General features: G+C 34.9%; 1 protein-coding gene across 1 annotated transcript; it reads right to left on the bottom strand.

Moving 5' to 3' along the window:
• Positions 1–882: 882 nt before the first annotated feature.
• Positions 883–8,257, bottom strand: LOC105037223 (vacuolar-processing enzyme). Its single transcript, XM_010912944.4, has 9 exons — positions 7,990–8,257; positions 4,860–5,024; positions 4,603–4,759; positions 3,888–3,973; positions 3,603–3,802; positions 2,818–2,866; positions 2,512–2,724; positions 2,128–2,334; positions 883–1,276 (listed from the first exon to the last, which is right to left on the bottom strand). The coding sequence occupies exons 1-9, from the start codon at positions 8,203–8,205 to the stop codon at positions 1,094–1,096; spliced, it is 1,476 nt and encodes a 491-aa protein (XP_010911246.1). The 5' UTR covers positions 8,206–8,257; the 3' UTR covers positions 883–1,093.
• Between the last annotated feature and the right edge of the window lie 4,305 nt (positions 8,258–12,562).

The following is a 12,562-nucleotide window of genomic DNA, read 5'->3' as shown; positions in this document are numbered from 1 at the left end:
TATATCTTTGGTTCTGTGGTACTGTTCAAATCAGCAGTCACAGAATCCCATGGAAAGTATTTCCAGAATGCTGAATCCCAATTTAAACTGATTTCTCAAACATGAGTTGATTTCAGCCAATAACTAAAATGTTCGAGATTCTGTAAATATGAAATTAATAAAAAGGAAAATGCTTGTTCATCGATGCTTGAAGAGGCCACGATTTGTAGCAGGGCTTGTTTTCGGTATAAGGATTACATGAGGTCATGACATGGCAAGGTAGGCTTTGGATCCGTGGTGAGCTAGGCTTTTTTCATATAGGCTCAGTTGTCTCTCAGAAATCAAGAGATAGTATCATCAGCAACGCTAAATCAGATGCCAACCAGAACGGCTTGGATCCGGTCAAGAAAGCTAGCCACTTATGATTCGACAAGTAGACCCTTCTGGAGTTCTTTTTTTTTTTTTTTTTAATCATGTTAACCTTCTTCCCATATTTCTCTACTTTTTGGATTTAAAACTCCAGATTTAGTTTCTTTCCAAGGTGACTGTTTCAAAAGCAAAATTTCTTGATAACAGAAAGAAGCATCAGTTCAATAAATCGAATCTATAATTCCAAAAAACATATAAAATCTTGCAATATCACTAATTGTATGTTTTGAACAAATTATGTTCGCATCGAGCTGCATTACCAACCAAACGCCAAGTCCCTGTAGAAAGGAGGTACCAAAATTTCAGAACCAGTGTGATTACCAGGGCAGGAGAAAACAAAAAGCTCGAAAGTACCAGCAAAAGGGCAACCCAACATCCATGCCATTTAAGTAGCTTTTTATAGTCTTAAAGGCTACAAACCATGTTTCAGGAGCTTACCGCTCGGATCTATTGTTCACCATGAACTAAGTAGAATTTTCACACCAAGCTAACTTTAATTGTAAATGCCATCAATAGTATATAAATGATTTACAAATGGCCATTTCATGAATTGAGCATATTAGCGCATGGAGATTTCTCCAGCTTTTCAGGTAACTTTATTTACAGTGCTGGAGAATCAGAGCAACTTCCATATATATTTAAGCCACAAACACATTAACATAGCACAACTCTTAACATGGTTGCTTCAAGCACTGAAACCCCCATGGAGAGAACTCCAGGGGTTCGAGGGAACCCTGAAGCAAGCTTGAGCAGACACCTCAGCCATTGTTTCCTTCTTGATGCCTGCATTGCAGATGTTTGCGAGGGACCGCATGTGTTTCATGCCATATTGAGCTAGAGATCCACAGTGTGTCTCAAAAGTCCGTACCTACAAAGAAGAAAAGGCATGATTATGTACTAAAGATTGAAAGGTTGTCAATTCTGGTCAAAACCATATAGTTTTTAACCAGGATATAGTAACAAACTGTCATTACAAAGAAGATTATAAGTGGAAGGTCAACAAATATTTATGTTATTCTGCATTAACTAGAGAAAAATTGGAGATGCATGAAAAGCATGACTGAAGTATCTCAATGTACTCGAGGAACGTGAAATGGTAACAAACATATACATATACATATATTCAAATGATGTTTAGATATTAAAAACAAGGTCAGAACCCAGAAGGTCAACTAGAAGGTAGCATAAAAATTTACTCTGCTTTGACAACAATAAGAAAGCCCGATCACAGGCAATGAAGAATCCACAATGGACAAGTGACAACATGACCAATATCATGACAAAGTCAGACTTGTGGATACTATGAGGCTCTTTGTATATATGCTATTAAATGGCAAACCTCCATCATCATCTGGTTTAGGAAAACAGCATCAATTATAAGATGCTGCCCTAATCCATGATAAGAGTTTTCCCCAAGACGAGTGTAATGAGAATGACTCAGATGTCAGTGATGGATGGTTCAACACCTGCAACCTTCCATGGTTCATGTTCACACTTAAGGGACGAACTAAGATGACATTAGCAGATCTGGTGGATACAATTTTTCAAAATGACAGGCACATTTACATAATTGAAAATGCCTATAGCACAAACAGGCTTTGCCAATTTAGGGGATTCAAGGCCATATTCTGAAGATTTAAATGATTAATCATAACGACCAGTAAATAAGTATATAAACAAAATAAAGGGTTTAAAAGGTGAGCTTTTAACGTCCCTTACCAATGACTTGAGGCAGTCCCAGTCATCAACTAAAGGCTGGCCTGTGGGTCGAACAGTGCTCAGCACTTTCGGGCCCTCCTCAGAACCAAAGAGAAGCTTCCCAATTAGCTCCATACTGTTATCTACATGCAATCTATGAGACATTACTTCAAGCAATTGCTTCTGAGCTTCAAGTTTCTTAGAAGAGCCTTCAGGTGATTCCCGATACTGTGCCAAGAAGAAGAAAGATCAGTGAGGTGGAGGGTGAAAGATGCAGCAACAGCAGTAGAACCATTCAACATAAAAAGTTGTATCAAATTAAGCAACTGCTATTGCATGTCAGGGACTTGTAAATTACTACATGAATTAAATAAGTAAATAACCTACAAAAGAAGCAAAACCAACCTTATGCCAGAAATAAAGTAGATCCGCATCCCGTTGGTTCACAGCCCTAGAAAATGATGGCAACGCATTATCATCTATGAAGGTGGCATTGTCATTAGCAGGATTTGAACCAATGTACAAGAAAAGTTGTTCCGCATTGAGATCTAAATCCCCATATTGCATAACATGAGAACCAAAACTATATGTATTATGAACTGCAGCCCTAGCTTTGACCTGCAAGCACCACCAGAACAAGTTATATCCACTCTTCAAAGTAACACAAGCACATAATGCCAGACAAAGAAAACACTGATATGAATCCCTTACCAGTTGATACTGCTGCTTCAGTGTTTCAGTCCGCAAATTGTGTATATCACTGTCCACACAAGAAACAATTAGTCTCCACACTACAAACTTGGAAATTATTAACAGAAAGACCATATAAGTCTTTCTACTCCTGATTAACCATTCAAGAAAGTATCTATAAAACTGAAAGTCATTCAAGAATCCTAACCAAGAAAATCCATCGAAACACATACGTAACTTCTTTGAAATGAATTTCAATTCCATTATCCTTTATGCCAGTTAAGTTCTTCTCTGTCTCCCTGTCCTCCAATGATTACCCACCACAATTTTGTTTCATTGTAGGAAGGAAGCTCTGGTAAATTTGAAATATTTGAATGTTTTTGATACAAAAATAATGTCCACAAAAGTAAGATTTCAACCAACGAGAATGAAAAATTATCTTGTTGTGTGTTGGTATGACATGCAAAACCAACAAAATCATACAGCATTAAAATATCTGAAGCAAGGTAAGAGTTACAAATTTCTTAACTCCTGCATATGGACAAATCATGTTAACTATCTTCCACACTTTGCTAATCATATGTATAAGTTTGTCTGACAAACAATCTCAAAATATAATGGGCAACTTAAAACACTATCTTTATGGTTTTGCAGATCGTTTTTAAGAAAATGTAAATTAAAAAATTATCAACTTTGTGTGCCTGAATTAAATATAACATGCATTATTTTGAGACATTCATGATTTTCAAAGGAAAAAGGGAAAGATCAAGCTGGAGCAAACTATGTAGTGGAGGAGGTATGTGCACCTGTCTTCCATCCAAGCAACACTATACAGGTCTCCCAAACAGGTATAGTACTCTGGGGGAGGGCTAGGGTACTCTCCAGGGCAGTAAGTTCCCCAACTACTCTCCACAGCATTTGATGCTGTGGTTGCATAAATGTTTATATCTGCTGGCAGAAGACCCTCAAATATACTCCCAGATTCACATGCTTCAAGATAAAATACCTGAAACATTAAAAAAAATTGTAAACTATTATAACAATATTAGCAAGATTATACAGCCGCAAATATAACATAGATAGTTAGATACCATGCTTTTATAGGTCCCAGCAGCATGTTTTTTCTTCAAAACAGCTATCAAGTCATCAGCATAAAGGTAAGGGTAGGTGGGCATTCCTGGCAAAGTTTCAGGACAGAAAAATATGGTAGTCAGTCTCAAGCTTCAACATCATAATTTCCCTAAGGCACCTCATAAACCACCTGTACAAGTCACTAGGTGAGATTCTGAGGCTAACTGTGACTTCTGGGACCTGAGTAATCTGATACTCTAGCCTAATGATGAATTAGAATTATTATGTAGATAATTTAAGAACACGAGTACTCAGAATTAGTTTTTCTTACCCAGTTAACAAGCATACATTTTTTATTTTTTTTAAAGTATAAGTTCAATTTAAAAAATATAAATATAATGTATATAAATGATAGAATACGTAAGAGAATATATATGTATGATGATAGAATGGTAATCTAATTAACCATATGCACTTCAGCATATATCTCTACTAATTAGTCATAAAATCCTGTTAGATAAGTAGAACTCTATTAAGTCTATTTAGTTACATCTAATTCTGCATTATTAGTTATATTAGTTATGTGTAATATATTAGATATTACTAATAGTATCCCCTTGAAAAAAGAGGATATTATTAATAGTATGAGATTTAACTATAAAATATCGTGCATCAAAGAACCAAAGAAAAATTCTATAATTAAACTCCTAGAACACTAACAATTCAACTACTAACCAAGAACCCCAGGTCCACCATGATCAGAATAGAATATGAAGATATGATCATCAGGGCCACTATCAACCACTTTCCCACTTCCTCCAGTTAATGCAGTTTTGTTTCCAAGGAGAACAGCGAAAAAGTTGTTAACGTTGACATCCTCTCCCACATAATCCTGAAAAGAGATATCACAGGGCTCAGGCAAACAATCAATGATGGTCAAAACATAAAACTATACTCTTAGTTTCTAACAAAAAGGGGGCACAAAAGCAAACCTTTGGAACTCCTGCATATACATCCTCCCCCTGTGGGTGATTGATTATGATACCACGTCTAGGATTTTCCTCATTGTAAGCAATATCATCATACATGAAAACAATGATATTCTCATCTTTCAATCCACCTTTCTTCATGATTTGATATGCATGACACACATCAGCCTGAGAGAATGTTGCAAAGGAAAGGGATCATATATTTAGACATCCATATAAAAATAGAATGATTAAATTAAGATGAAAATTCAATGGTACTATCACAGTATCACTAGAATTAAGTATGAAACCTTTTTCTTTGCAAATTTAAAGAAGGATTAGCTCAACCAGGAAAAAACAATGCCAGGGAAAACACAGCCATAAACCAAGGTGATACAAGAGGGCAGCCCTATGTAGTTCTTTTAATTCACATCTTTTTGTTTCTCATCTGTCTTGGTTCTGCTCTTCTCCCTCCTTCTTGAACTGTTCTACCAAGCAAAGACCTCTTGTGCACACTAACTACTATTCTATTACTAAATCAAGCTTCCGGTAGAGGATTAGAAGATTGGAATTTTATTTTTTTTTATTGGACCAAGCCAAACCCAAAGGTCTGGGTCAGTGTCAACAACCTTCCCTAGGCAACCCCAGGAATGACGATCTGATTCCAGTGATTGTCCTAAGGAGCACCATACCAGGGCCTGCAAATTTGTCTGGAAAGGATTCTCTTGAAAAAGAAACCTTGGTTCCTAATGCAGTGAAATGTGCTGTATCGATGCTTAAAACTAAATACTGGCAGTTACATCGCACCAGCAATGCACCATAGTAACGGGTACATGTCTAAACTCATAAAAGAATGTAGAAGTGAAAACAGCATACCAAACATGCATGTGATGTAATGGAAGTGCAAATACCCGATATCCACTAGCTGCTGAAATTCTTGCTTGCTTCCAATATATTTCAAGCATAGATGTCTCTCATGTTTTGGGGAGGAATGTCATGTTGAAAAGCGTGAGCTACGGGTTTTGCAAAAAATTGATACCAAGGCCTTCTAGTACATCAAATTCAATAGCTGCTCAAACTGGATGCTTGGTGAACAGAAAAGCATTTGAATTCAAATACAATTGTAAAATTGACAGGAGAGGCAACTATTGTTCCCTGAACTTCGAGCAAAGAGCAACGGTTCACAAAATCAAGTTCTGGAACCAAAAAACTGGGAAACGGGACATTAGGACAAGCAAGTTAGATTGGACATGTATGAATCGATGGTGATGTACAAGCCAAAAGATACAGCATGAATGTGATCTTCAAAATGGCCTTCAAAGTTTCAAAAACATCATATATCACTAAAAGTTAAATGCTAATGTCAGAAAACTTGCATCCAACAAAGTACAAAGTGGTGTTCATTTATATTAGATTTTATTAACAATATATTCATTCATGTAAGTATGAGGAGATATTCATATGGTGATCTGACAATTACTGTTAGATTATGCCTATCACCATATTCCTGAGATGCAGATGAATGAATGGAATTATACAAAGAAATAAGAAAGAGGAAGGTAACTTTTCAACAGCGAAGCAGGAAATATCACAAATGCCAGGGCCAAAATCTTACATATGTCAGCGAACTTCCACGTCTTCCCTAATTTATAAAAGAATCTGATAATTGACCATTAAAATATTGAGGCATATCACCATGATTTTGGATATAGTTTGTTTCTTGGACTATTAGTCAACTAATATCACTGAAATCAAAATTCATATCATCATTCTAAGTCCTTACAAAGCATAAGAAATATATTAAAAAAATAAAGAAATAATAAGAGGAGCTCTTTAAAAGAAAATAACATTGTAAATGAAAACTCTGGGATGCAGCCTGCTTGTATATTAAAAGATGGAAATACGATTTAGGAAAACAAAGGGGGGGAAGATGAAGGAACTACAGCAAGCAAACAATGGATTCCCCGGCACAGATGCTGATTGCAAACTGAAGAAAAGAATTATTCAAAGAAAAATTATTGAAAGATTACCTCACAAATTCCAGAACTCAGAAGCCTGGGACTAAATACTAGACAATATGCAGGTTAGTCTACCAAAAATGTCAAGGTTCATCAGCATAGAAGTTTTAGAAAGATTTAATTTCATTCTTTTCATCAGCCTCCATTATGCATCATGATAATTTACTGCCTTTAAATTAATCCCGAAAAAGTAATTTCTTCAGCCATCATCCTAAACCAAGGTCACTTTCCTTTTCCCTTAAGCATAAGATCAAATTGAGAGTCATTGAGCTCCAACTACGAGACACGGATATAGACCATGATCACTATCATACCCAACATTCGTGAAAGGGACAGCAAAACAGCGTGCAAGTCCTTTAACAAACTCACTGATTTTCTTAGCGCACGACATATAATCATGGCTTCGATATCTGGGAATAATTCAACTCAATATGTCATAAAACATTTGAACACTTCGCTAGAAATCTGAGAAAAAAAGTTAAAAATAATGAAAGACCAATTTTTTTAAAAAAAAATTGCAAAAAATATATATATGAATATATGTTACCGCTTCTCAATAACTCGCCAATAGTATGATCCGACAGCACCAAATACAGGAATATCCGACAAAATCTTTTAATTAATAAGAACGAATCAGACTCTAAAAGCTCTTAGCTTTAGTTCGCTAATAGAATCCTGAAACTATTAACAGCTATTCATCAAAGATAATAATTAAAGGGTTAAAGGAGGGGAGAATCGGTGGCGCCTTACGTTTTGAGCCTCCTTGATCCCTTCAATGGTAAAAAGAAACCATAATTACCCGTTTTTAACCATCATATACCAAAGTTACAACTTCTAGATGCAGCTAACGAATTAACAAAAGAAAAAAACAAAATTTTAAATCAGCAAAACAAATGATTAGCATGAAGATAAATATTTTAAGGATGAGTTCCAATAATTCCCCCAAAAGAAAAAACTATGATACGATAATAGTTAACAATACGAAAGGTTAATTTCTCACGAAGCAAAGAGCCATAAACAGGCAGGCAAAGAAACGAACAATATGACATACTAAAGAAAAAAAAGGAAATCTACGAAACACTCGTTAGGTTATAACTCGGAGATGGAGAAGAAGAAGGTTCAGGGTGACGATATACCTGATGTCGGTAGTTCCCGTAGCCGGACGATCCGGCGATCAGGACCGCCCATCTCGTCCCCACGGTGTCATCATCGCCGTTGAACTCGTGGTCCTCGCGATCGGATGGAAGCCGGATAGGGAAGAAAGACCGAGACTCAGCGAGCAAGAACGGCAGGAGGAGGAGGAGGAGGAGGAGAAACGCGCCGGCGGCGGCGGTGGCGGCGGGGCGGCCCATCGGTCGAATCGTGTCGGATAGGCCTCCGCTACGGAACGAGGAATTTCGGAGAAGGAAGGGGAGGTGGATGATTCTTTCTTATAGGAAGCATGGAGGAATCTTTTCCATTGTTTTCTCGGCCCCTGTCTCAGCCGTTGAATCTCTCTGATATTCTTGATGGACGAATCGGAGCCGTCAGTTGATTGGATTTCTATCATGGGACAGGCAGGTTGGAAAGAGACCCTGCGGTAGTCTAGACCGGCGGGAGAGGATAAGAGCCGGTTTCGTCATTCATACAAGTTTGTAGGGGTCCCACCACCAAATTACCTCGTCAACCGATTGTTTTTTTATTGTTGGAAACTTATTTACTAATGAGCCTTCTTTATTACGAAATTATCAATTGATATACTAAGTGCAACACCGATTACTAATCATTTATCAGAATCACTTCAATTGGCCCACCAGCGCCTAAGGCCGGAAATATAATAGCTTGCACAGCATCTATAGTACACACTATCGACCACCGAGATGCATTTCGATGAACCAACCATCGAGATAAGCATATAATGGATGAGACCTGTAATAATGCATCTAGGTTATTGATAGCATGCACAGTTGCAGGGTACATGTAGTGTAAGAAATATTTTTTCCGAGAGCATTGAGGTATAGATGGAGATGGATTCCATGATAAAAATAGAACTCTGCATGGACGGTGATTTCATGTAAATATTATAAATATTTTATTTTAAGAAAATGACAATACTTTTATGGATATAAAATTGCTTGTTTTCTTTTTATTTTATATAATTATATCTCTTACGAAGCCATGCTTCTGAAAGAGATTCTTCCATGTTATTATTTTATTCATTGTGTACCTTTGTCTGAGAAATAAGCTAAGCTTGGAAGTATTGGTTTCCATTCAATCGTCGAAATATTGAAATAATACGGTGATACGATGAAAACATGATGGCTAATCTTAAGGCTTTTGCTTTATCTTTTTGCAATGCATATAGATGCAAATACAAATATATACTAATATTTTGAAATGTTTTATTGTTTGACCAACCAATAAAGCCCCCAAACAATAAGATACGTTAGAAAATTCTATCTTAATTCATCCTTTTACTTAGTCTTGTTGGAGGGAAATTTAAATTTAAAATTTTAAAATTTTTCAAATGAGTTTTCCTCCAAACATGCTTTTCCACCAGTTTGTCCTTCAATCCACACCCGCTCTTCGACCCGATTCCGTTAGATTCGATTTAATCCAATTCACACACATATATTAAAGGATAAACTCTTTTCTTGTATAATGGATTAAAAAGATTTTTTTACTATTTTGGCATTCAAAAAAAATAAAGAAAAAAAAGAATGAAAAAGATAACTATTGTAGAATAGAGAAAAAACTTAAAACGCTGTTGGATAGATTAAGTCCCAAGGGATTTTTTTATAACAAACATATTCTAACCATTTAGGCTGATCCAACATTCAAAAATTAAAATCCAATATTTAAAATATTAAAATAATAATTAAAACTTTAAATAATCAAAAAATTAACAATAAAGATTTTGGGTTGGTGGGGTGCTAAACCCACACCCACATCCATGATCTAGTCTAATTCGCGTACGTGTATTAAAGAACAAATCATTTTTTTCATATAAGGGGCTAAAAAGATCTATCCATTCTCGAGGTGGGATTAAAAGTTTTCAATCAAGGTGAAAAAGCACATTTGGAGGGAAAATCATCTGAAAAATTTTGAGTTTTTAAATTTAAAATTTTCTTCAATAATCCTCATAAAATTTAAAATTTTCTAAATAATAGTAAAAGAAAATAACATAAATTTTTTGGTACTTATACTGTACAATGAATAAGATGCCTTTACAAAACTTAATCTTACTTAATATGAATAAATCAGAGTGAATCATATCTAGTCAGAAATTAAAGCTTAATGTTTAAAATATTAAAGTGATAATTAAAACTTTAAATGGTCAAAAAGTTAACAATAAAGTTTTAGGGTGGGCAAGATGCTAAATCTACACCCACACCCACGGTTTGGTTCAGCTCATGCACATGTATTAAAAGATAAATCATTCTCTTATATAAAGAGCTAAAAAGACCTTTCTATTCCCGATGCAGGATTAAAATATCTCAATTAAAGTGGAAAAAACATATTTGGATGGAAAATTGTTTAAGAAAAATTGAGTTTTCAAATTTAAATTTTCCTCCAACAATCCTTACAGAACTAAAATTTTTTCAAATAATAGTAAAAGAAATAGCACAAATTTTTAGATACTTATACTATTTAATGGATAAGGTGTCTTTACAAGATTTAATCTTACTTAGTATGAATAATTTTCATCCGAAGAAATCAAAGTGAACCGAATCTTAAACTATATTCTGACCCAAACTTCAACTACTACATATATAGTACAAAATTCTCCATTACGAGTCCGTATATTAATGGCCCTGCATGCGTATCTTAATTTTTCATGAGAGTTACTAAAAATAGCCCAGATCTCATATCTACAGTTATGTACGGATACTCTTATATACATGAGCTCGATGTGTGTATTGTCACCTATCGAAAAATATCTTTTAAATCTTATTCAGAGATAAAACTTTTTCTAACTACTACATAGAAGTACTAATCATCATAGAGATGGATCAGAGTCTGTGACTTCTGTATCAGATAAATCATATGTACTCCTTAATCAATTGATCAGCTTGTTGTTACTACATTGAACCTCTTTCAAGAGATCTCCAATTCAAGAGGTTGCATTCTCACTACTCAAAGATCTTTTATAAATTAAGTTTAATCCTCCTCGATGACTGTAAAATTTTAATCTTATTTAAATTTTTAGCAAAATAGATTGATAGAAGAACCTTCTCCATAAGTTTTGAGATATTTAAAATCATGGTGTTGACTGTCTTCTTATTATTCAGTCATATCATTAAAAATTATTAAGAAGCATATTTGAAAAATTAAGCATATTCTATACCAGAAACAGAAATACATCTTAAGATAGCACACGCTTCTGAATTTTGATTTTGATATTTATAATTTTTTATAATAAAAAATTTATTATTTTTTTTAAACCACATCTGAAATTTTAAGTATTGCTCGATAGGTCTTCCATCTTTAAGAGGAGAAAGCCTACATAGCACTGCGGTAGCACCAAGAAATGATGTCTCGATGCAAAAGTTAAAATAACACTCAAATAAGACAATCGGACTTGCGGATTCTTTTCGCAATATATTTTTTCTCTGTAAAATATATAGAAGCGAAAACATGATTTAGTTTTATCCATTAGGTGGAAATATTTTGTGAAATCGGGTTTCCATCCTCCAGGGAGGAAGAAATCCAAAATAAGAAACGTCTTGTGAATATGATTTAAGTATTTAATAGTTCCGTTTACGTGTCTTGCTCCAATTCTGTCTTATTTTTCCAACCTTCCACCCATAAAAAGAAAGCATGGGGATCTCTAGCCTGGCATCACGTCAGCACTAGGAAGCAACAAATCTTTCTCTTTCGGCGTTGGACAATGACTCTAAATTTTTTTTTTTTCTTTTGGGTACAACAGTGACTCTAAGCTTTGAAAAACACGGACATGAACCAATAAGAGATTCGGTAAATTTTTTTAAAAAAATCATACCCTCCCATAAAATAAAATAAAATAAAATAAAAATAAAAATAAAAAATTAATAACTATTTACCTGACTATAATTTTGTCTCTGTTGATCAGGATTAACACCTACCCTCCAAGTTTCAAAGTTCCTTTAATTTTCAATCTCTAGCTAATATGCACATCATTCCCCAATACCTACACAACTACGGATAATTATGATGTACACAGAAAGATATTATTATATCTACACAAAAAATAACTGCGTAGGAATTAATATAAGTGCGCAAAATATAAAATTAAGTGTGTAGAAATGCTATATAAATATGTAGAGGACCAAAAGTTAATTGATAGTGATTGAGGAACCGCATTAAAAATCCGGTCAAACAAAAAAAATGGGATATTGGGTTTCCCAAAAAAAAAAAAAAAAGAGGATGAGGAAAGAAGGGGCATATTGGTGTGATTCCATGGGAATCCGGAACCCATTTCCCCCTTTTGGTCAAGCAAATTAAAGCTAACCTTCTATGAAAAGAAAGGGTAGCCATTTCATATGTTCCAAAAAATAAACAACATATTTATCTATAAAGTCCAAAACCAAAGTAGGAAGTTTTCTCGGTCAAGAACCTCGTAGATGGGATAATTTTTTTCTTTACAGTTTCCGCTGAGCACCATCTCCAACTCCTTCAAATGACAGCCCATTTGGAAGTCCAGTATTGCCTAATTAGCGTTAGTCCCCGGGGGAAGACTGGCTTATTGAA

Source organism: Elaeis guineensis, chromosome 2 (genome assembly GCF_000442705.2).
Source record: "Elaeis guineensis isolate ETL-2024a chromosome 2, EG11, whole genome shotgun sequence".
NCBI lineage: Eukaryota > Viridiplantae > Streptophyta > Magnoliopsida > Arecales > Arecaceae > Elaeis > Elaeis guineensis.
The sequence above is the reverse complement of the archived record's forward strand: the minus strand, read 5'-3'. Positions and strand labels throughout refer to the sequence as shown.

Excerpts from the sequence above, each read along its gene's own strand:
- LOC105037223 (XM_010912944.4), bottom strand. The coding sequence starts at position 8,205 with ATGGGCCGCCCCGCCGCCACCGCCGCCGCCGGCGCGTTTCTCCTCCTC. Across the intron at positions 3,974-4,602 it reads TGGTGGACCTGGGGTTCTTG|GAATGCCCACCTACCCTTAC; the intron begins GTTAGTAGTTGA and ends AAACTTTGCCAG. Across the intron at positions 2,335-2,511 it reads TACTTTATTTCTGGCATAAG|TATCGGGAATCACCTGAAGG; the intron begins GTTGGTTTTGCT and ends TTCTTGGCACAG.